Here is a 26,337-nt window from a genome sequence, read left to right on the forward strand (position 1 = left end):
CTGGAACCTCATGCTTGCTGATAAGGCGTCAATTCCGTCTAAATCTAGAGGGCAAAGCGCCCTTTGCCAACATGCGTCACCTGTGGCGTAGGCGTGACATGAGCTTTTCCGTCGAGAGTCGAGTTTACAATCAGTGCGCTCCATCTTACGTGGGTCAGAAGCCTGATCGCTACGCGCTGACGAAAAAAAACCTTGAGTGCCCGGTCATCGGTGTCTTTGGAGTAATAACCAAATTTGATGGGGACACGGGATCAGTTGTGCTAAAGTACGTCGAATGGTTTTCGGAGGAAACAACGCCCGCGACAGTTGAACCAATCATATTCTATAGGTTGTGCTGGTTTGATTACGTGCTGCATATTCCAGTCGACCGACTTTCTCGGATAACCGTTTTCGCAAAACCATGCGTTACCAGCAAACACAGCTACCCTGATCATTGCCGCCTCCCTGGATAGGGACCCTGAGACAGAACATATCAATGGTTAGAGACATTGACAGGCATGGTCAAATGCACTCAATGACGCCATTGTATTCAAGCTATTGCCTTCATTGCATAGTTTCCCTTTCTAATCTCCCCAGTGACATGTCCACTGTCACTTCTGAATGTCCACGCCAATTATATCAGCTTATGCATCTTATGTGTAGCTACCTACCGCTGTCTCCTCTCGAGATTGCTCAGTGGTTAAGACTCAAACCTGCCAACCTATGTCGAACCCAACCTCTACATCTCGACTCCTCTTGTTTAGGCTTGGGTAACCTGGCAGTATCTCAACCCTCGTGCTTTCTTCAAGTAGCATGGCAGCCACATACCGAACGATTATTACAGCTGAATGATTTTTATTTCCTCAGGCCATTGTGAACGAAACCGGCAGCTATAATTAGTGTACAACACGTACGTGATTCTATGACTGAAGATGATGATGCCAACCGGTTAAAGTGGGCTGCATTGTTGGGTATGCGCCTCACACCTACAAGGTGTAGAGTGTTACTGCAAGACTGAGTGGGGATCAAATCCACAGCTCGTACTTGCGCGTAAATTCATAGGTATGGTAAGTAAATTCGTTTATCTAGACAACTTCATCAGCCCCGGCGAATTGGCAGAATACGGACTCACTGCCTGAATCCAGTGGGCCATGGTAGGCCAACCTCTGACGTTGTGCCTACGTGACGTCAATTTGACTGTCGAGAGCGGTGTATAATGGTTAGGTTTGATCCATCTTACTCTATGGATCAGAGTCATGAGAACAGTGTTGAAAATCTATCAAGCTCTGTTTGACAATCAGTCCATCCGAAAGGTTGCCCGGGAACATCGGATCAGCAGTCCTGACTTATTCTAGATGATTTTCATCAGCAAGATCATTCATGACTGAATACACGACAGACTGACTCTCACATATTTTTATGTGTTGGATTATCCTTTTGGTGCAACCACAAATCACTTTAAAGCCATTGTACGCAAGGAGTGCTAGTATGTCCCATTAATTCTCCTCCATATGACATGACTGAAAGCGACTCATAGTGAACTCATAGTGTGAACGATTGCTTAGTTGAAGTCTTCTAACTTCTCTTCGACTTTTTTCTATCCCTAAAGTTTTACGTCAACTTACTGAGGACCGCTCAGTTTCGCCATTTTTCTGAAAACATTATCTGACCATGTGAACCTATTTTCATGTGCTGACATCTTGACTGTTCACTCGAGATTTTTTTCGTTTCAGGCTACCGCCGACAATCCTTATCTTACTAAGCACTTTGCTAACCGAGTTTTGAGCAGTACTCGGATTTCTGAAGCTGAGCACGATGACAATGTCCAGAAGACTGTCCATCAGCGTCGTCGTCGATTGCGCTTATTAGACGAAGACGAAGATGAGGAACACGATCCACAGGACTTTGAAAATATCGATCCTTCCTTAGCCAGTTTTCCCCTTTTACCCTCGTCTATTCCTATTCCGGAGATCAGTGATGATGAAACTGAAGAAAGTTCTGAGGATGAGGAAAAGGAACCTGGATCTTCGGATTCCAGTCGTTCTGAATTTGTAGAATCTGGAGAGGAAGAATATTTCGCTCCCCCGAAATATGGTGATAAAAAACGATCGGGTGAACGCCACCCTGATATTCGTCGTGGTTCACCAACACCTTCAAACGTACGCGGTCGAGCAGAGCCTGAAGTATCCCAAGGTGATGCCCCCAGAGACGAAGGTTAGTGCTCATTTGCGTCGATTTCATCGCTTGATGATCGTCTGCATTTGAATAATCCTGCAGAGGATGACTATTTTGCTAAGCTTCCAACATGATTTTGAATTTCTATTCTACCCTAAGTCTTCTGTTATGAACTTCACAATTCATCACATTTTCCATATGAACAATTATTCTCTCGTTTTTTTCCTTGTGGTCACCCCAAGGACAATGGGCGAACCTGTCTAGTAGGTTTTTCATTGCGGTCAGCCCACACTGATCCAGGAGATCTTGAAATTCGGGTGGATCGGATTCGAGTGGTCCAGTTTACGTGCCTACAGGCATCTGCAACTTTGCTGTAGAACTCGTCCAGAAAGCGCTTTCACGTTGGTCTATACAACAAAAATCACATGTCTCGCTCATCTTAGTGTACATTTGCCGAAGTCTAGCACAACTGGCATGCAAATTAAGTCGGTGCTAACAGAGACTCAACTAAATCCAAGCTGAATCTGGTTTAGGATACTTTTCAACTGGCTGTACTGCATAAAAGCCTCCTCGTGTTTTAGTTGGGAAGCTATTTTATGTATCTTGCCAAAGGTCATACTGTCACGACCTTTTTTATCTCAAACCTCTCCTATCTGAATCCCTTCTCCTTCCTCCATTACGTCATGAGTGTTCTTTTGACGACACGCAGGTCAGGCTGCAGTAAATCAGCTTATAGGGGGTTCTTAAAAATGAATAGCACACGTCACAATACGTCAGCGATTCCTCGGCACTAATGTGTGAGCATTTTAACGTTCTAACAACCAGCTGTTCAGTCACCGAACTTCTATGCAGTTGGTTTCGGCCGCAAAACCATGCGCCCAAGACATGAATTCTTTCCGAAATGGAGAAAGTGTAGAACCCACTTCGAGAGGGTGCGGTGATGCCCCACTTCTGCCACAAACACAGCTAGGTACCAGTCACGTTGTCACAAAAACGTATCATCATATTTTTGAGAGACCCTTCAATACACTCACTGCTAAGTCGTGGCACTGGTTACCTTGTTTGTCACTCTCAGCTAAGCTACAGTTGCTAATCCGTCTGATAGTTCATCATATGCTGTAACAAGTGACGTGTTATCTAGGATAACGTTGTTCTCTGGAACGTTTCTCACAGATTTTGCTTTGCAAGCTTACAGCCTTGATAAATAATGAGTGTTAATTTCGACAAATACACTCACTTGTATACGATTTGGTCTTCACCGGGGACTCACTTGAAACCTAGCTGAATCGCTCATTTATGATATTCTCACTCAACTTAATGTGCTGCATCAGCCGCCTCATATTTCAGTCGGGTACCATTTTCGAGATATCGCAATACATTGAATTGACGAAGTACACTAATCAATGGGTTTCTGAAAACTCTTCAACAGCCCACGATCGGCTCCGCACTTCTTGGGGCTCATCATGTAGAGACAGTGCCCGAATCTCCACTAACCTTGTATTCTGCGCAAACATCAGATTGTAACCACTGACTAGTGACTCCAATGAACCTGACGAATGTGACCACAAAAAACTCATTGTTAACCCATCGGATAGAAACTACAGCAGTCCCAGTACCTGCGGTACGTTTCATTCAAACACAAACATTCAGTGGACAGAACAGTACCGGGTCGCCCTTATTCAGCCGTGACCGGTACCGAGCTCAGAACTAAGCAATATTGCGAGCAACATCCCACGTTTATGGGCTAAATCGACAGAGTCATATCGAACTTCAGTTTAATGTTATCTGAACGCCGACGGCAGTTTAGACACTGTCTCATCAACCTTGTTCTCACTGACCTGTATGTGGTCAATAAGCTCAGTCTTATTTTGTGTGAAATTCTTATCAAGAAAGAACTTTTTTGATAAGCGCGCTGTTCGTCGTTCCACCAAAAATATACATGAAACCGACCACCGCTGTATAATCGAGACGGTTATCTGGAAGGCTTTAGTTGAACTCTGGTACTGTTATCTACTAGCTAGCCGAGAAGATACAGCATCTTCAGAGGAGGTCACCCGTCGAAAGAGCCCAATTACGGCCGGTAACTTGAAATTTGGATTAACTCTCTAGCCCTGAAGAAATAAACCCCAAACCCAAGGTTTTAATAAGATTCGCAGGCACATTTTGATGAAAATCCCGTCGATGAGCGAACAAGGAATCACTGGTTTTGTTTTTCTGGCTTTCTAAAAAGCGTTCTTATTTTCCTGTTGAACGTTCTTCAGAAATGTCATTGAGCTCTATCAGGCAGCTGGAACCAAATGCTTGTTTTTGTCCTCGTATAGGTTTGTTCCTCCAAACGAATTCGGTGATTGGATGTAACGAAATAAGCCTCACGGCCAACATGGTTTGGTATCCTTTATCTAACCACCTCCAGATTTATTGAGGACCTAGGGACATCCATCTGTCAAAATGTTTAGGTTCTTACGAATAAACGCTGCACAGTGAAGGGGCTGCTAACACAAACTGAATGCTGCAAATGGTGCATTGCGAATCACAAGTATGGTGAAAACGGCAAGCTTTTCGGAAACAGCGCTTTAGAAAACAGTGGTATCTTCATGATTCTTTGATTGTTTGCCATGTGGTATTTTGGTTGTCTGCTGCACTCTGGCAGACTGGCTTGCAAACGCTCCGTCACCATGCGGGGAAGCTTTTTTAGTGCGCGGCTGGTTTGTTAATTCCGCCAGTTCTGTTTGCGCTTGTGTAGTTTCTAACGTAGTAGTCAATATCCGCAACATGCTTGGTTGTGTGCGGATCGTGTGGTCCCTAATCTGATTGGTCCTTTCGGCATTTGTGATGCGTTGGTTGGTTCGTTGTGTAGTTCCGTTTCAGTAACTCTACTACCCTATTCCAATTAGGCTCTTCTGCATTTCTTGTTTTTTTTTCGTTTTTTTTTTCGCTTTTGCTACTATTCCCCTCCATAAAAGAAACTGCCCCTCGCCTGAAAAGTTTTGCACTGTCTTCCCAGGTGGCCCATTCAGAGTAGGATTTGAAAACTTACATGGAACGACCAAAGTTGTTCCATTCGCCATGTAATTCTCTCTAAATGGGAGATCGCCATCAAACAATGTGAACTTTTTCTGGTGTGATCGTAAAAGACACGCACCCTCCTCTGTCATGACAAAATACACATAAAAGGCATGTTGCGATGTTCTACGCGCCTAAACAGAACTCACGTACTACGAGCGTTTTGAATAGATTGGGGTCTCTGGAGAATATGGGAATAAGTAACTGTCGGGAAACTGCTAGTTAGTGCGCGGTGGGGCTGAACGTTTTAGTCGAGAGGTTACAGGTTCGGAACTTCTCAAGTTTTTTTCTAGATACGCACTGCTGATGACCCCCACTAAGAATAAACCACCGAATAATGCTTCTCGACATGTCAACATACATTGTCCTCACTTACTAGGCGACATCTCTCTTGAGAAGTCGAAAATCACAGATAATTCCTCACTAGAAGACCGTTTCACTCTATTACGTATTAAGCTTCTGGATCAGAAGAAGTCTGTGACTCCAATGTAAGAGAGTTGACGAGAAACTACGATCACTCTTCATTGGGAAGTATGCAGACGTCTGCCTGTCGGCGTCCATTGAGGTGATACAGCCTAATGAAAAATCGTGTTGGTACGCTCCTATATTAATAGTTAAAATGGTTTTTATTGTTTTCTCTATATTTGCAGTCATTTTAAGCCGTTGTAGTTCAATGTGAACACTTTTGGTTTGTCGTCTTGCATCTAGAATGACTTCCGTGTCTATTAGCCAAAAGCTTCCTGACGTCAACAATACGAAGCTTACCTTTCTTCAGGGGAAGTCTTGTCTGAGACGCAGAAACTCTTAGATTATTTTAGAGAACATAAGAATCCTTCTCACCGAATTTTTCCGAATTACCGATCGTGCAAAAAAAATTGTACATATCTTAAGGTTTTTTAAAGTGCCTTCTTTAAACGGTTAGCAATCTCTCACGCACCAATCACATTCTTGAGACGATACAACACTTCCCTTTCTCCTACGGTTTCCCGAAGTTTAGTAATCAATAACGCGGGCACTGTTCGTCTTGCGGGCAGAATGGTGCGTCAAACTTGCTAAGAACGAAGTACTTCCAACTTCAAAATCCTCCACGGAGCAAAATACCCTCTGGGTCAAGGATGATTACTCTTAACCGCGTGATCACTTGATCTCTAGCGAGCAGTTCTACTTAGTACTACTGTCCATAAGCCTTGCTCTTCGGTTCGTTACGTTTGAAAGACACTGCTGGTGCACTGATTCAAGCAAAAATTCGTTTGGAAAACTCAACTAATGGGTGACAATATATGCCCAGTTTGTTCCGAGTTTGACATGTCCAATCCATATCTTTTCCGCCTCTTCCTACACATCACCCACATTCCGTGGAGTATCTATCGCAATTCTGCTCATCTTTACGAAATTCCTATACGTCTGAAATTCCTGAATGGCATACTAGGGTTCGGACAATAGTTTTTTCTAATTCTATTTCCTTTGCCGCCTTCAGACGTGGACGAAGATGTTCTTAACCGATTACGAAGGCTTGCCAAGGGCGCAGCAAAGAAAACCGTGCAGCATCCACGTCCAAAGTTAGATCCACAAATGTGAGTTTTTGTAATGTGATCTGAGCTGTGCAACTGCACTAGATATGCAGTTAACACGTTTTGGACCTGATATTTCATCCCCATTGTCATATGGGAAGAGTAAGTCTCTAGCTCTGTTTTAGTTTGCGAATTTGCGATGGCTCGTCTTCGAGCGATTTAGCTCCACACGACCGATCAAAGTATGCTGAAGTGTTTTAGATTATCTTTCCGTTGTCCTGCACTTACACCACCTTCAGGCCCAGTTTTTGAGCTCGAGATAGCTCAGTAGTTATAGCGTCAACTTACTTTCCGTAAGTTCCATGATTCGAAACTAACTCCGGCATCTCGAATGCTGTTGTCTAGACTTGAACAACCTGACAGTACCACAGGCTTCAAATCTCCTTCAGATGTCATAGCAGTTAGGCGCCGAAAAGATGTTACAGCTGAGCGATTGTATGTTCACGTCACCAAGCTTTACTGGTGTCCCAAGTTCGACGACCACAGTAGTGATTGACTCCAGCTTCACATGTTTCTGAATTGCGACTGGCTCCCCCGTTGAATTTTAAAGCTTGGTCATTGTTCGGTTTTATGACCAACAAATTGTAATGTGCGTAAATGAATTTTTCTAATCTAATTTCCCTTTTCGTCCCGTTTTAGTCTCCTAAGCGATAAGGGGCTACCTGCCTTACTGGAAGACTTCAAGAAGGTCCGTTTTCGAGGAAAAGGATTCGAAGTAGGTCTTCACTTTACTGTATCTCTTTTATACTATCGTCGCGTATGAAATTCCGTCAGAATTGCACCGCTACCTGTAAGGGACAATCACAATGACTACACATCTTCGCTGTGCTTCAATTTGTTGGTCTTATGGTAACTAGGCTAATATGGCGACCGGGGATTCGATGCAATGTGCCGTCACACAATTGAAACACCAAGAGCCAGTATGTGACCTTAGACTGAGCACTTTAGCTAAACCCTTAGTGTGAAACGAGCCACAAGGCGCAGAATCACAGAGCATCATCAGAAAGTAATGTATGTAAGTAATGTATGTTGATCACTACGGACCAGCCTTCTTTATGTTCAATGAGTTGATCGCATTCCTATCAACCATACATTTCTGTGAAACCATAAATGAAGACGTTTTGGAGAATCAATCGGTATCAGGGCTGCTTGCGTGCAGTTCACCTGGAGTCCTCTTTTCAATAGAGCTATTAGCATAGAATTCACACGTACCATAGTGTTCTAGCTAAACATGACCACATGCGTGGTCATTCATCGCGGATAGTACTGATGAATCGATGAAAACTCAGGTGAGTGTCTCATTCACTCTTTTTTTGTCTACAGCGCCACAGTTCCCTTTGAACAACGCTTCAGAATTTTGCAGTATCATGTAGTTTATTGAACCCCTTTCACAAAGGGTGTGTTGGCCAATAACTCCCTAGTGCATTTCACCTTGGAATGTTGATTTTTCGGTGAGATGAAGCAGTAGTATTTGCTATGGAGCCGAGATAGCTCAGTGGTTAAGGTGCGACTGACTGGAAGGTCCGTGATTTGAACCCAACCTCTGCACCTCGAATGCTCCTACCTAAGCTTAGGCAATTCGGCAATATCTCAGCCCTTTTGCTTGCTTCTGGTGGCACGGCAATTAGGCACCAAAAGAGTGTTCCAGCTGAATGACGGATTATTGATTCAACATGGCGGAGAGGAATTTCCATATTTTCACCAACACCCCGAGCGGGTCTGTCTGATTTTGTAACATCTCATTCTGCTACCCTTCGTCATCGTGTTTGGTATGTCTGGACATGTCTCTAAGTATCGGCCACCCGATCCCTACTAGCTGATGTTGTCTGAACGATTGTTCGCCTGTCAGTCTTCCTATGAGAGAGGAAGTTGTTATGTAGGAGTCGATAACCCAACATACTGGCCTCCGTGAACGAGTCAGTCTTATCAGTTTTCTGCGACAATTTATTTGAAGCTTATTCTGGTGTGCGCAAACAGTAATGTTCCATTCAGTCACTAAAGCAGCCGTTTTCTCCTTTGCTGCCGCGTCTAACCTGTGATTGTAGTAGGAAAACGGTGGCGAGCCTCCAGAAGCATATCGAAAGCCTTATGCGAAGCGTACCACTGTAAAGTGTGTGCACCGAAGACATACTCGTGCGAAATGGGTGATCAAACGTGTTTAGTCGTTGAGTTCTCACCGTAGAGTAGTCAAAGCTTACTTTGGCACCAGTCCATCTTCATCCAGCGATTTATTTGGCCCATCACACATCAGTTAGGCCTGATCAGGCTTGCTAGTAGACCTCTGCCCAACATTTACACGAGAAATTTAGCTGCTTATTTATTTATCTAAGCTGTTATCTTCGTCCATAGTTTCAAGATCTCGATCGTCTGCTGTTCGTTTACGAAGCATGGGCAAACCGCCTTTTGTCAAAATCCAGTTTTCCAGAAATCATAGAACGACTGGAAAAAGTTGGCACTCGTCGAGAAATTCAAGTGGCATTGCATCGTCTGCGTAATGGTATATGGCCTCCTTATATGAGTGTGGAGCAAGTGGAAGATGAAGAGGACTCAGACTTGCCAATGAAGGAACCGGGTCCGCCATCAGAAGTGGAGGATGAAGAGGCAGCCTGGGAGCGTGCTTTACGTACGATGCCTGCGGCTTCTGAGGTACAGTATGCCCTCTTCCATGAATTAGTTGTGGTTGTTTGTGTCCTGAAGTCAAGTCTTAGTATCCTTCTGTTTATTGAATAACTTTTAAGCTTCTGCCTATCTAAACCATAGGACTGTCTTGTTACATTCGGTGATCTAAGAGATGGCGTGCTGCTTCTATATTTTGGCTGATAAGTAAAGCACTCGTCAACCGTTTTTTTTAGTTTCATTGAACTGGAGGCGGGCAGCTTTCTCACTCGTCCCACCCCATTTCACAAGGTCTCCGCCTTATCTGTCCACTTTACTGTGCCCTACCATCTAAATTGAAGTTAACGACTAAGCCCAAATAAATTTCACATTTCCTTCAGCTCATGCCTGTCACTACTCCTTCGCCATCACTCTTGAATTACGGATCTCCATTCACTGAAGAGCCTCCGGATACTTTTTCTGGTCAATCTTCTGCCACACCGGCAGTCTCCGAAGAAGATCGGGCTGAGCGTAACCGGCGTTTGGCTTTGGAACGACTGGCGGCTCGAACTTCATCTCAGGGAGGACAGCTATCTCAAACAAAAGCTACTCCACGTACGTTTTTCTGTCTGGATCGCTTGCTCTCCCAGCATGTTTTGAATAGTGTCAGTCTCTCTTGTCTCAGTGCATCCTCCGGATAAGCTTTACTTATCTCTGGTTCAAAGTTTGGACATCGGTACTTGTCCGAACTTCCTTCCCCAAGTGTATCAATCGATCTTACGAATGCCAAAACCTAATATTTGTGAATACTCTTCAGGTGAAGGATCGAATCCCGCTCAAGCTCTTGGAACGTTGTTCATGGTTCTGAACACGGATAGGACACCAATAAGACTCACCAATAAAAACTCAGTAGTTGACTATTCACAAACTATGTATTCTCTATCGTTTTCAACGTCAGTTCACCAATTATGTCCAACCCCCATTCAGAGAGCAAGTAAGCTGGCTACTTGACCCACTGAAATGGTCTCCAGTTTTACATTTAGGAAACTAAACCTCGAGGGCAACCTGATTTCACGAGCGGTTGGTTTCTTAACAGGGAGCATTAACTACTGAACGCATCGGCTGATCACGTGCAGTGAATGGGTACTTTTCTCAAGTTTCTTTACTGTAGATGCTCAGTTCACACCTTCAGCCTTCAGGTCCCTCCGTCGATGTAACACATTGTAGTATCAGGTCCTTTTTGTGGTCACATTGATTCAAATTGTGGCTATTTTGCTGCGGAATCTCGAGATTTAACCTTTCTACTCCTTCGAGCCAGAAATTTTACGCTCGGCTTATTTTTTTCGTTGCAGGCGCTCCATCCGTTTTGAAGAATGCACTAAAAGCCACCCTTCCTCTTCACACCTTGTCCAAGTTACCCGAAAATGATGAAACTCGTCAGGTCAGTCAAGTCGAAGAAAACCCAGTTCCGCCCTCCCTTATGGAGATGGATATTACTATGCAAAATGCGTCTGATAGCGTGCTGGTGGACATCTAGCGCACTCAGTAATTCATTTACCTTTCTGTGAATGTTGACCTTATCAAATCACCTATATTTTTGTACAATATATGTACCACAATAATTTTTATACTGAACGTCGTTCTGAATCTTTTTTTGGTTGAACAATTCCCCACGATCATTTCGTCCGGCATTCACGTGATTCAAGAAACAGCATCTAAAACGTATAACAAGTCAACTGGCCTATGTTAATTGACACAGGCTTATCAGTATAAAGACTCGTGGTAAGCATCGCTTGCATAACACGTTCACCAGTTCTGTTCGCCGAGCTTGACAATTTGACTGCAAACGTCCCCTCATCAATCGAGTTAACATCGTCAGTACAGGGTCCAGTGGGTAAATTCCTCCTCTTGCGCCTCTGCTTATATAGTTTCTCAACAGTGTCTAATAACTCTAAAATGATTGATTGGTCCCGAGGCGGTTTTCGCGTAATTTGGCTGGTCAGTTGGGAATCTGAGTTGCGTTGTGATCTCATTTCTTTGTATCATCATCATTGTCAGCTGTGCTCTGCCAAACATTTCCGCACGAAAATCTTCACTTGAAACATCCTGCAAAGATCATGCACTCATAAAAAGCCAGTGAATGTCGCCAATGCGACTAGAGTTTTTTTTATACGTCACAATGCGTAAAACGCCGTTATCACTCAGAATTTAAATATGTCCAGCAGAATAGGTTTTCTATTACTATCTGGTTTTTTCAACCCCGCATGAACTGGAGAAAAGTTCGCCTCAGATATTCGACCTTCCCAGTTTACATGAGCGCATCCACGCACCGTTAAGTTCATCAAGAATGCCGTACCGTCGTCTAAACCTGCTGGTGACACATCAGCAAGTGCCTGGGTCCGCCGAAGCCTTCGGGGCGTAGGATTTTCTAGACGGCTAATCTAAAAATCGCACACCTCAAAGTGTATACATGTGAATACACCTTCAGGTCATATAACACACTCATCTCACGGGCTCATCAGCAATGTCTCATCACAACAGGTAATCAAGCCATCGTAACGGCTTATTGATATACACTTTTGTGACTTTTTTATTAGGTAGGATGGAAGCTGAACGAGGCCAGTCTTACAGGTTCATTTGATAAGCGAATACCCATTCATCCTTACCCTTACTCGACGGTTTCAATAGCCTATCCCACGGGGTACCCCTTGGACCTACGAGCTAAAACAACCAAACCGACTGATGCAACTTGGAACCCCACCTAGACGAAAAATAGTGCATTTCTAGGACTAACTTTGATGCAGACTCGAGAAAACTCAACTGATAGGTTTTACGTGAAAAAACATGGGAAGGTTTAATCGAATGCTTTAGGAAAGAAGCTATCTTCTGTCTTAGAAGGATGCCTTTATTTGTGAAAACATTGGGGTGTTCGCAGTTCATTTCGTTCCTTCGTGTTTAGAGGGGGCGAGAGTGAGACCATAACCGAAGTGATTTTAGATAAGTGAGGACTCATATTGGTTGCACTTTAAGAGATTCATCATCATCGTTGTCAGCTGTGATAATCACCTAATTGTCGTTAAGTGTTGTAGCTGCCACAGTTTCGTTCACCGATGATTTGGGGAGGTGGGGTGGGCAGCTGCGCATTGGAGACCGGAGCTGATAAATTGGTACGTAAGTACAGCCCTGTCAGTGGACTGTTAATTGGGAAGGGTACTATGCAATCAATGCAATAGCCTGGATGCATGAGCGCCATTGAGGGCGTGATCGGGCCGTCTGACAATGTCTCTAACCATTGTGGTGGGCCGTCTCGTTGTCCCCATCCAGGAAGACAACAATGACCAGTGCAGCTGCTTTTGCTGGTAATGACTTTTATATTTCGCTTCCAGGTCATTGTATGGCCACCCTTAGTGTGGTTGTGCGAAAAGAGCTCTTCGAGGAAGTCGGTCGACTGGCAGACGCAGCATGTGGCCAAGCCAGCGCAACCTACGTAGTGTGATCAGTTCATCTATCGATGGTGAGTTATTTCTCCCGAATATACCATTCGACCCGGTGTTCTAGCCAGATTCAGGCAATGCTCCGAAGACATCGATGGTCAAACACTGAAAGTCTTTTGACGTCCTCGGCGCGCAGCGCCAGGTCTCAGATCCGTATAGTAATATGGAGCGCACGGCAGCATTGTAAACTCGACCCTTGACAGATAAGCTTACGTCACGCCTACGCCACAGGTTCACAAAAGCTGCTCTGGTCCTCCCAATCTGGATGGAAATATCATCTTTTGGGAGACCACAGGGACTGATAAAGCTACCTAGGTAAACAAATTTGTCTAATAACTCAATCGGTTCATCCGAAAGAGTGAGGCTAAGATTCGATCCCATCTAGTCTCGCAGTAGCACTTTACACTTATCAGGTGTGAAGCGCATTCCGAACAGTGAGGCCGAATTATTTAGATTAGTTAATATTGTTTGCATTATCACGGGGTCCGATCCAAGAAGAGCCATGTCGTCTACGTACTCGATATCTGTGAGGGGACGCCCGGGGAGCACATCAACCCCACGGGCATTAGATGCTGGTAGTGAGTCTTCCATGATCGTATAAATGACGAAGTTGAAGAGAAAAGGTTAGAGAGGGCATCTCTGTCTGACCCCATTTGATGTGATGAACTCAGGCGAGAGCTTCCCATAGACCTTCACATGGCCGCGGGAGTTGGCGTGCATCGCTCTAAGGAAAGTCAAGAATTTGTGGGGGAGACCTTTCCTCCAAAGACAGCGCCATAGTGTCTGACGGTCCACAGAGTCAAAAACAGCTTTCAGATCAAGAAACACAACCATTGTTGGTTGCTGGGAAGAGTGTCGCCTTTCCAGAATCTGTCGGAGGGTGAAGATATGATCGATGCAACCTCTTGCAGAACGGAACCAAGCTTGGTTTTCATGGATCTGTCTCCCTCTGTGTTCAGTCAACCTTCGAAGGGTAAGGCCAGAGAGTACCTTCGACACCACAGCTAACAGGCTGATGTCACGGTGGTTTTCACATAGCGTCCGCGTACCCTTTTTGAAGATAGGGATAAGTGTCGACATGCTCCATCCTGCAGGCATCTTATTTTCGTTCCATATTGCACCAATAGGCTTTGTCAGATGGGTTACCATGGATTTTCTGCCTTCTTTGAAGAGGTTTGGATACAGGCCGTCCGGTCTTGGTGCCTTCTCACGCTTTAGTACGGCTATTTCGTAACTTGTCTCTTCTTCCGAATGGCGATCAAGGTTTACATCCCATTCGCCCGTATGCATTACTTCCACTGATTGTGTTGCATGAGGCCAACCGAACTGCTCTTCGAACTGTTTGGCCCATCTCTCCAGTCGACGTTGTTGCGCGTGAATTAATGAGCCATCTTTTTCACTTATCGTTTCGCTGACCGTTGCTTTCCTAGGGCCAGTCAATCGTATCAGTTGATAAAGGGCATGGCTGTTTCCCGTAGCAAAAGCCTTCTACATCTCCAGAGCTTTTGATGTCCACTAGAGATTCCAGAGCTCCCTAAACTCTTCACTATTTGGCGTTTGGGGAATTTGCGTGCACCGTCGAACTCGTTGCACGCTGGTATGGCTTTCCTGGCATCAGTCATGGATAGCGACCTCGACGACATCCATTGGTCTGGTTGTAGAATTGGAGAAGTCGGGCAGGCAGCTCTGAACGCCGCTAGTATAGCTCCTTTCAGATTTTGCCACGCTTCATCCACATGCTCACTACCACCACAGTGTTGTTTTACTGTGGAGAGTTGTTGGGCTAGCTCAGATCGATACTGTTGAGCTATGGCAGTTCATCGAAGCTGGTGGATTGGCATGCTTCTTGCCGACTTGCGAGGGCCTGAAGGGAAATGAACTGTCAAGCGTGCGCGCACCATGGAGTGATCGGAATCTAGTGGTGTGCCCCAGAAGGAACGGCAGCCTTGAATTGTGGCTCTCCACCGGTGGCTGATGGTCACGTTGTTCAACTGGATCCACGGTTGATTTGCAGTTAGTGGCCACCGGGTAGCGCGATGTGAACATTTATGTTGAAAGTTCGTATTTGTCAGAAACAGTTAATGATCAGTACACAACTGAAGGAGTCGATCTCCGTTGTCTGTGCTGCGAGCATCGACTCCGAATCGACCACCCAAATGTGGTTCCGAGGAGCTCAGACGACCTATTTGGGCGTTCAAATCGCCTGCAAGGATCACATTGTCAGTGCTTTTCGCCTGACGAATGATCCCGAATAGCTCTCGATAGAAAGTGTCCTTCTCCGCATCAGAACTGCAGTCCGTTGGGGCATAAGCCAACACTACAGACTGGCACCGCCTTCTATGCCGAGAGGCATTGAGCTTGATTGAACTGGATAACGGCGCAGAGATGACTGTTCTCTGGGATCCAATCCAGCAAAGCGCGTTCAGCTCTGGGGCTGAGTGCAACTCCCACGCCATATATTCCACGAGTCATCGCTTATGGGTCACCGGACACACGGAGGGAGAACTGTGAAAGAGCTGAGTTCATCCTTGGAGTTCTGAGATGCAATGCCTGTTTGCCAATTTGACATAGAGTACGGACGTTAAAAGCTCCCGTATAGAAAGGATCTCGTGGATTTAGAAAGGTGTTATTTTGTTTAATGTTTGTAGGCAGCGTGGAGCATAAGGCCCTTCGGTCAGATGACTGACAGTCAAATGGCCCAGCGACGTTTGCTTGTGCGGTGGGAAGGGGTTGGGGAGGGACATCGGTGGACGCTGAACTGCGCGTCTGGTTCGCTGGTTAAGCGACTTTAATTGCACAGTTCTGTTCCTCCGTTTTGATTGGGCCGTTTCCTCCTTGCTTTATTTTCTGAGTGATTGATTGGTTGAATGGCCTCCTATTTTTAGCAGCTCTCTTTTTTTGATCCGTTAGTTTTCGTTACGTTTTTTTTATTTCCCATGTGGTTTACAGTCATGTAATCTTAATATTGCCTGAATGAGTGTCTGGAGGTGTAAGCACCTCAGACTGGTTGTGGTTAGCTAGCACCAAGTCCCTTCCCGTCCATTTTTCATTCTTTCCGTCACAATAAAGCTTTCACTGTCATTGTTGTACGGCAGCGCGGCATCAGTGTTAAACACTAATGTCATGTTTTCTATGATGATGTTGATGATGAACCGCTGTTCATTAGTGTTTTCAGGTCACACATAAAACTCACTATGATGTGGTCAGGGGATGAATATCATTTTCAGTGGACCGTTGCCGTCGTAGTTCTGCGTTTCCGATTAAAGCTTTTGGAAAAGTACCTAGCAGGGTGGTCCACCTATACGATGTAAGGCGTCCAAATCAATTTTATAAGCAAATCTTTATGCTTATCATTTTGGACTCATGATGCTATCGGGGTCGAACTCAAACCACCTGGCTACCACAATATTTCTTATGACCACCACTCTGTAATAAGGGATAAACCGATCTAACAAGGCACAAGTTGAAGATTTTTGATGGGACAATACGACAGAATCGATTTGCCACTTTTGGAAATAATTGTACAAGTATACTCTTATATGTATATATTTATATATACTGTGGCGTTAGCATGCATATTTTTAACCCGTAACCAGATTTGACCGCAATACCTAGTTCGGTCCACTAATTAGTGCGCGCACCCATTGATGGGTGCTTATTGCTTATTATAGAGTTTTGGCGAACACCACATTAAGTCTTCTCATTAATGTCTAATCAATACTTAACTGTGCACTCACAGAGCTTATTGGGTAGAACAAATCCTACCTACTTCAGCAATACGCAATATTTGTCAGTGGTTGTATTAAGCATAGACAGAAGCGACTGAGCGGTGACGAGATTCAAACGAGTAAGCATGCAGAATTATAAATTTCGTGGTTTATTTTATTGAAGTCGTTGGCTCACCATCAATACCTTAACGTATCGTATAACCTCACATCAGGCATTTCGTCTGATGGGATTTTAGCGCCCTCCTATAGTGGATAATTTAGTTCGGATAGTTGTCGCGGAGCGATGTCTCCGGAGAGAGCTAGAATAAGCGATTTCAAAAACATTGGCCATTATTGCATACACAAACCTAATTTGATGCACGACCCAACTAGTGCTTTTCGAATCTTCAGTGAGTAGCACTGCCAGTGTAAATCGTGTATTGGAGTGAGATGTTTGTCGTTCTGTCGAACGTCCGGGACCGAAAAAGTTACTGAGCTTTCAGTTGTAATTCGTTAATCAAGATTTTTAGCCAGATGTTGGTTCAGTTTATTACCTCCCTTTTGCGTAGCACGTTGTTTCGTTCGCGTCAGGCCCAGTGGTATGCCTATATGTTAGATCCGGTTTCGGCGAGATGGCCCAAGTGGTTAGAGCACGAAGTTACTGACCAAAAGGCCCGTGGTTCGAACCCCACCTCTCCCTCTCGACTTCGCCTGTCTAGGCTTGGGCAACCTGAAAGTATCCCAGCCCTCATGCTTTCTTCATGTAGCACGGCAGTTAGGCACCGGAAGGGTGCTACAGCTGAACGATATTTTTATTTTTCAGTTTACTACCAAAACAACCGGGCAGGTGTGCCCCGATTAGTAGGACAGTCGGTCGATAATTTGAGCTCGGCTGCCGGACCATTATGACTGTCCAACAGTGTGATCGGGCGTCACAAACTACCAAACTAACCAGACGGTACAGTGATCTTCACTCCACCGTTTCAGAATGAGTAACAGGGAGTGAGTTATCCGTCCTGATACCAACGGTCATTTTGTTTTTCCCATACTTGCCTGAAAAAGATCCAGCTTTTGTACAGCTACCCAGTGCAGCTAAGAAATTTAATCGCGTTTGGAAGATTCCTGAGATTCTCCATCTGAATTGAAGCAGGAGTGTAGCCTACTGGGGTCCATATATTTATGGAGTAGGAACTTATGTGCTTTTCGACGCTTTTGTTTGCTAAAACATGACACCTACCTGGCTGTAATGATTGAACCAACACCCGAAATTACACGGCAGCATGCTGCCAACGTTCAAAATGGCAACAACTGGTATCATTTTACTCCCTTACTGGGGGCGGCGTGTGTACACATTTTTTCAAGACTTGCGTCGGCATCTAACTGGAAGACGTTTATGCATAGATTAGAACTCTGGACACGGAAATGGAAGTATGAAACACTGGGTCTTAATTATCCATCCACCGAAGCCGTGAGAAAAAGTAGTTAATGGGTTGCAATCTATTTTACTCTCACCAGCCGTCCACGTAAAACACACATCTCTGAGTTAGGCGCATTGAAACTACAGTTTAGAAAACACGTGATGTCATTCATAGATAGCGGGGAGTCGGAGCTGAGTTCCAAGGTGTTCCGAATCAACGACTTTTGCCCACATAGAACTGGCTGCCTCAGCTTGATAGGTGCTACCATACGCTAGCCTATGTGGTGTTTGATTGCGTACCCAAACAGTGAACGACTGTCTGGTCTTGCAAGTGTTGATGCTGGTTTCGGGGTCGTAGGGTGACCACCAGACAACCATTGTCTCATGAAGGGCATCAGGTATTTTCATAGGTGTTCTGTGATTCTACGAAAGATGAGTCGGTCTGTTCTGCTGATATTTGTCATCGCAATGGCAGGTGAACTGATAGATGAACTGAGATGCAGAAGGGCCGTTCCCTCCAGGTTTGTTAATTTGAAGTCACAGGGCCAAAGTGGACAAACTTATTATCTGCTGGGCGGATGGAACACTGTGAGGATGAGAGACAGTTGGCTTCTGTTTAATGCTCGCAAACGTTTGGTTTGCTTCAGATGGTAGCCTTAAGGAACCTACTTTGGTTTCGACAGTATCAGCCGAGTCCACTCTAGCTTTGTGCATAGAAATTCATTTTGCAGTTCATTGTGGGTACAAATGTTTTCTCTCTATAGAACGGTGCCTCGACTTGGCCGCGTTTGTGGATCCCTGAGACAAAAACTGCCAGGTGGACATGCCGACTACTGATCCAGGTTGTTTTTGCGGTTGACAGCACAGGTTAATGTTATATCTGTGACATCCTTTATCTAAAGAGGCTATGCCAAGCAGATTCGCATGTGGCAGGATAGAGCAGACATTCATTTGCCGTTCGAAAGCGCAGTCAAACTCCCAAATGCTAGCATCCGCTGAGGCAACGCCGATCAAGCTAAGATAGCCGGTTCCGTGCTCAAAACATCTGTTTACTTTGACACAGCTCCGACTACCCCTTTGTCTCGGAATGCCTTCACATGCTATTCATCAGACCATAGTTCCCATGCGGTAAACCTGTACATGTTTTACGCTAATGACTGGTGAAAGTAAAAGAAATGCCAACATCTCATAAAATATATTTTGATGAAACGGAAATCCGTGAAATTAACCAATGTGCTACCCAGCCCCGTTTCGTTCTTTGTGCAGCTGAAGTGGGTTTGTGAAGGCGGTGCAGCTCAGTCAATATTCAAAAAGTCTTCCAGTTTAAATAACCTGAAGTTCAATACCTTTGGCTTTTTGTTGCGTGCAGTTATTAGTAAAGACACCCTAACTGTAATAAACTGTCACTATACGTGAATCAGTCACATGTTGCAAAAGAGAATGTCCACCCTTTAGAATAATTTATCTCAGGACGGGAGAGCTGACTTTGGATGCCTTCCCAATCTGTGAAATGAACTAACTCTACAGCTGACCACTACTGAGCCAACACTGACAACTTTTAAATGCTGCAACGGTTGCCCCAGTGACCAGAAAACGAGGTATTTTAACAAGGCGAAGGAATGTAAAACAGCTCTACCACGCTCAACAGTTTGCTTCTGTTTCCTTGGGTTGGTCATTCAGCTGTAACAACCTTTCGGTGCCTAGCTGCCATGCCACCCAAAGGGAACACAAGAGCTGGGATACTACTGGGTTGCCAAAGCCTAGACAGAGGAATTCGAGAGGCAGAGGTTGTAGACCTTCCGGTTAGTAAATTCGCGCCCTGATTACTTACTAACCTTCGGTTCCGAGTACGGCTCGGATAAAGACTTTACAAGCAACGTACCACGTCACGTAGTGACTGTACTTTACTGTTTGCGCGCCTTTATAAACCAGTGAGCTAAACCAGTCGCATAGTCTCCCATTCTTGGTTGACCAAAGGTTAGAGGTTAGATTAACAATCTCCTAACTCGCCAGCTTGAGGATTAGAACGTGTGTATACTCCCCATTCAAGAGCTGGACTATTCTTGTAATATACTGACCACTGCTGTCTTGTTTTGGCTTCCTGACGGTGTTGCAACTTATATGTCGGTACTTGGCTCAACGCTCTATCCACAACGGAATATCAAAGATACGGTGGCTTGAAAGGAAGATCATAGAATGTGCCACAAGGTCATTTGCTTCGCTGTCACCTCACATGGTGAAGCTTCCTCACTTTGCTGGTTCCCCCACTGCATCACCCGCTTCTCTTGAGACAATAACAAAAGATTAAGTGTAAAAAATTTAAGAGGGAATACTTAACTTACAAAAATGCGGACGAAACCAATCTGACTAAAGGCACAGATTCGCTTAAAGGAAAATACTCAAGTGACCCATCATGCGCAGTACCACCAAGCAAAGCCTGAAAGGGTCAACCGAACTAAACAACAGGCAATCCCCAATTAACCAGTTGCATCTGCAAGCAGGTGCATACAAAGCGAATGACATATCACAGATTCCGTTGTTGCTTTATTCGAACCTGATACTAAGGGAACACCGTAGTTCGATATTCAGTAGCAGGTACCCACCTAACACGGCTTGTTTTAATATACGACGTCTATCTAGTCGGAAGAAGGCTGATGCGACAAAGCTTAAACTGTAGTCGGTGTTCTGATGATATTAAACTGAAGTTCGACATGATTCTACCAATTTGTCCCAGAAACGTGGGATTCTGCTCGCATTGTCGCTTGGTTCTGAGTTTGGTACCAATCAAGGCTGCATTAGGGTGATCGATACTCAACTGTTCATCTGAATTCTACTTCTGAGTGAAACGTTCTAAATGCCTTCTGGTTAGTTGAACAGTAAGCTTGTTGTTTTAACTTGGATGACACTTGTCGAGTTGGAACAACCCAGGTCGTAGGCATCAGTTAATTTCGGTTGGTTTCCATCTTGTTAATATGGTCTCTTTAAAGTTGGTTCGATAAATGAGATGTATCTTGAAAGAAATTTGTGACCGCATGTAAGATACTCCCTAAGTGGGTGATCGCTACATAGGAAACACCATACGCCCGGAGCTCTCAGGGCGATAACTCAGTGCCAGTGTGGTAACAAACCTCTGTCTGCAGTTGTCCAATAATCCCTCCCATTACTGTATAATGCCTAACAAGACTGCAGTGGATGTGATAAAGAGAACAAACAAAAGAGAACAAAGTTCATGCTTAGACGTGGCACATTACTCAGTGTTGGTGAAAACTCCTCGATAGCCCACGAGTGGTTTCGCCCTTCCTACTATGGCTCACCAGTTAGGGACAGTTTTTGAGTTTCAATCAACCTTGAGTTCTACTTGAACCCAATTTAGACAAGCTTCGACAAACACACTCAGTTGAATACCAGTTTGCTTTTAAAGAGTGACTCATCTGAATCCCAGCTGAATTATCACAACCAGTAGATTCGGCTGAATTTCATGCTTTCTGATACCATAGTTTATGATTGTCATGCAATCTGTGGTTACTTTCCCCGGTAACTGCCCTCGTCGATTGGGTTACAAACTTTGCTATTCGAATTGATAGGCTTCATGGGCCAAGCACATCGATCGTTGAATAAAAAAGTTGCTACAGTATCAGAGTAACTCAATTTCCCTGAATGACCTCATGACACACTAAACAGTCAACTTATCGCGTGATAAATATGCAAGTGGTTAACTATTCCTTATTAACTCATCGGCTAACCTATTTCAAACTCAGGCCCGACCTAAAACAACACCGAACCGTTCACTTTAAGACACCCATTAGGATGTGGTTTCATCCCCAGTGGCTACTCTTACAAAGAGTGAGGATGCTTTGATATGGCTAGTAAGACGTCTTGAGCATGCAAACATGGATGAGTTAGATGGAGCGACTATTGGTTCTCCCTACTTTACTTTGATTTTCTACTCATTTCACAGTTACACAAATGGATCACAGCTCATTTTCTCCTGGTTCCTAATTAGTGTGACTTGATTTCTTGGTGCCACCGTGGCGTTAGCGTTGGGGCTTTCAAAAACGGATTTTTTTCACCTTCTACTGCTCCTTTTTTTCAAGGTAATTCAAGGTTTAATGGTCTAAAAAGCAGTTAACTTTACAACGACCATAGGGTGAACGTATATATACAAAGGGACGCAAAAATATGCGTAATGTTTGCTGAGTATCACATGGAGTTAAACAGTTCCAGATTCGGTTTGGACATAAACTATGCATCTAAATTGTTCTTGAAAATGGTTAAGCTCGGCGAATGTACAACATTGGGAGGTAGCGAGTTCCAAATGAAACATACACGAGCCGCAAATAGTTCCGTCGACAGTTCACCCTCGGGTGAGGTACCGCGAGCGAAAAGTCATGCCTCCTGCCCGTTCGTGGTTGATGTCGGACAAAGAGATTTTCCAGCGGATGATTAAGTGTCTTCAGTATATTGTATGTTAGAATTAGGTCTCCCCTGATGCGCCGATAGCTTGTATAGCGTATTCCATGGTTGGTCGGATGTAGGTATTGATTACTCGGGGCAGTGCCAGTCGAGTGAAACGACCAAAAATCCGTTTTAGGAGCGACAGGACTTGTGAGGTCCTCTTGTAGACGGCTGTGCATTGCAAGGAGTTTTTTAAACAGCTGCTGACCCACACGCCCAGATTTTTTTCTTCACTAGTCCAAGAAAGTGGTTGTGGACCCACGGAGCATTTTACATTTTTGGAGGTTAAACGGTAGTCTGTTTTTCAGTGACCAATCATAAAGTGTGTCGAGATCTTTTTGTAATCGGTGACTGCCTTCAATGGTGCGTATGCTTGACCATATCTTGATATCGTCCGCGAATAAAGTGATTTTACTGCTCACGAGCTCAGGTATATCGTTTACGTATAATAAAAATAAAGTAGGCCCAAGAACGGAGCCTTGGGGTACTCCACTTGTAGCTGCAATTGGCTTGGACAGAGCGCCGTCAACACATACACGCGCGTCTCGGTCAGCCAAACAGATTTCAAGCCAAGCCAGCAGCTTTCCCGTAATACCATAATGCTCGAGTTTTTGTAACAATATGTTATGGTTCACGCGATCAAATGCCTTGGAGATGTCTAGATAGCATGCGTGAACGGGATTTCCATTGTCCACAGCTTGCGTCCATTCGTCTAAGGTAATGAGGAGATTGGACAGACAGGATCTGTTTTTTCTGAAACCATGCTGGGCAGCCGTGAATTTCGCTCTTTTCTTCAGCTGACAGTGTGACAAAAATGCATTGGCCATGTTCCGTCCTAATTCTCCTCGAGCTCTCAATCGCATACATCAAAGCGGAAGGTAAATTATTATAGCTATGATCTGTTCGAAATTTTTTTTTCTATGCACTGTCGTATTCATAAAATTAGTCACCAAATTTGAGGTGGGGCTAATCCTTGTGCTCCGCGTCACCACACTACTATATTGGACCACATAGGTATTTGTGCCAGCTTATGGTGAAATGTTTTGGGCAGAACTGAACCAGACGGTCACAGATACCACACCACTCGCCAAAAACTTCGTGGAATTGCTTCTGGGTGAGTTGCTTGTCCGCAGGATGATTTGGCCTGATACATTTCTGTGTACATCATTTGATTACCACACTACTGCTGGCTCTGTCACAGAATACGCGATGAAAGATGCACCAGCAAGGAACGCTTAAAGGAGGATGTGAAAGTTCTATGACAGTTGATTTCAAAGGTCTGTAATGAAATACGCCGGGATGTAAACTACCAACCGAGGTACTTCTTCCGGGTACAATTAGCATTAATTTATGTAAACACATCCGAAAACCTAGTATTGAGCTTCAAAATGCTATGTCCAGGGTGGACGGAACTAGATAAGTTGTTGACCAGTTGAACGATTATGACAAATCATATGTGAAGTTCCTGCGCGTAGGTGTGACGTGGAGCATTTGCACTTGGTGGCCGACTTGATGACGCATCTTCCTAGAAGTATAAACTCAATAGTTCGTGCCCACCTCAAGGTGCCTTATACACTTATATTACCTTACTTGAAATTCGCATTTCCAAGATTCTATGTGGTCGTATAAGAATCAGTTGGTTTTTTTTTGTTATTCCAGCTGATAAGATGAGTTCCAAACGGGTATGATATATCTGCGTTAATTTCAGTGACAGTCCTAATGGGTAAATTCAACAAGTACTAGATGGATGTTGTCTCAAAAATTCAAGCCACTGTTCATCCTAAGGCATGTGCTTGGCGTCGTTTGAAAGAACCAGACGTGTATTATCCTTACTCTACACATCACCAGGTATGGGACCCAGCATAGCGTTTGCCGTTCTGTACACTGTTGTGTCACATAAAAGCTGATTGCAGACGCTACAACGGAGGCCGAATTTGATAACTCAGTCAGTGTGGAGTGGGAAACCAACATATCCAGTTTCACTCTACAAACTGCCTGAAGTTCCGGAGTTTCCGATCTGGAAAAAACCGCTGCTAGATTCCCGTACTTACCGCTGCAACCATCTCCGTGTCCATTCATACCATATTATGCGTCCGAAATTCAATAACCGGTAGATGTCCTGCGCATTCCGCGTTGACGGGCTTAGCTTTTTTGTCAGTACTGGCGAACGACAGAGCAGGTATTATTCGTAATTCCCTCTTGCTCAATCCCTTGTGTAGGTGATGACTAGCCGAGTTCGTCGCTTGCCCCCTCATGAAATGAATTCACATTAACTGATTTTAGGGTTTTGAAGATACCTTGGTGAGCGAGACAGATTGCTTCGTGCAGGTAGTTAGATGTTTGCTCGCCACGAGTACGACGTGCGTTTATTACCGAGTTCGACATACCCAGGCGCTGCTCACTTCGATATGGGAAATTAGATTCCACCTAGATCTAGGGAGTTTCGTTTTTATGGAGATTTTCTAACTGTGAGTTTTACGTGCACCTTCTTATCGCGAACAAAATGTCGAGAAGGACTGTGCGTCATTTGCCCGGGAAAAAAGCGTGAATTACACTGCGTTGAATTACACTGCGGGGTCAACAGAATGACAACTGCAGGACAGGATGACGATTGTTCAAATGATAGTCATGTGAGTATGCGTTCTAAAAAATCTTACGACCACCAACACCTGAAATTTTGGATTAGTTGTGGGTGGTTGTGGAATGCACGTTGATATCACATTTTATGGTACGGGAAAAAAATCGTCCTGGAAGTCCAAAAAATACAAGATATTTTTATAGTTGGAGAAACTGGTTTGTTGTAATCAGAGCGTATGAGTTGAAATTAAAAACACTTGGTTGTCATAACGTACCGATCACTGTAGTTTCTATCCAGTAACTGTCAGGCCATGCCAGCTGAATCACCATTCACCTTTATCACACACACTCTCTCTTATGTATTCCCACGTTCTAATGATCACAGAACCGGAACCTGAAGATCCCAACCAACCCATTCAATTGCAATTGCTGTTTGGACTTGACAATCACACTTACGCAGAAGGGGACTTGACACAATCAGCAGAAACTACACACCCAACAGCATCCACTAGGGAGAAACAGGTGAAAAACTATCTGGAAAGCGATAAATCAGACGGCCCATCAGAAGCTGAATTTGAGATTTCTTCAAATGAAAATATTCTAGCAATCACCTCCAATATAACATTGCTTGAACAGGATCAATTTATTCGTGATCTGATGGATCAGATCAACTCACTATATGAATCTGCTCAGTGGATGTACGACGAAGCAGAACGTCACTTTAATTTGGCCGAAAAACTGGTCGAAAAAGCAGACAGAGTAGCAGACCGTGCCGAAGCTTCTAGAAGGCATCTGAGTGAGTGGATGCAAAGGTATGGTTTGGGATGGGATGTGGTAGACACGGAGGATGTCACAGCGGAAAACGTTGTTGAAGCAAATTACCTGGATGATCAACCGTGAACTTCTCTGACATTTGGCCTATTCGATGCAGATTTCCTCTCCGGCGATAATCGGTCGATTGTACAGTGAAAATTTGCTTTCCCTGACACGACAGAGAACAAGTTTCAGGCAGTAGTTCAACTTTTGTTTAATCAAAATGGAGACCGTTCGACCAAACCTTGTCTTCAGGTGTAGACAAAACGCAAAAGGTGTATTCTTGATTCTGTGCTAACAAGCATATATTACTGTTGACCTTGTTTAGAATCTATCCTAGAGAACAATGAGATTCACTGTGTCGTTGCTCGGCACATCGTGAAAATTAGATGCTGAATATTTAAAGGTTCAGTAGGTACATGCTCAGTAACAGTGAGGGTAGCGGTTAAGCATGCTGGGTAATCGGGTTTCCAACACCATCCCCATTCAGG

At 44.4% G+C, this 26,337-nt stretch overlaps 1 protein-coding gene across 1 annotated transcript; it reads left to right on the plus strand.

Moving 5' to 3' along the window:
* Nucleotides 1-1,712: 1,712 nt before the first annotated feature.
* On the plus strand, nt 1,713-25,933 carry T265_13819 (hypothetical protein; the record flags this gene model as incomplete). The annotated part of the gene is made up of 10 exons (XM_009170661.1): nt 1,713-2,193; nt 6,695-6,791; nt 7,428-7,503; nt 9,138-9,434; nt 9,785-9,998; nt 10,736-10,824; nt 17,131-17,431; nt 23,254-23,334; nt 23,484-23,570; nt 25,332-25,933. Coding segments are annotated over 10 exons (2,325 nt in total), but the record flags the coding sequence as incomplete, so codon positions are not given.
* Between the last annotated feature and the right edge of the window lie 404 nt (nt 25,934-26,337).

This window comes from Opisthorchis viverrini, assembly GCF_000715545.1.
Source record: "Opisthorchis viverrini unplaced genomic scaffold opera_v5_107, whole genome shotgun sequence".
NCBI classification, from domain to species: domain Eukaryota; kingdom Metazoa; phylum Platyhelminthes; class Trematoda; order Opisthorchiida; family Opisthorchiidae; genus Opisthorchis; species Opisthorchis viverrini.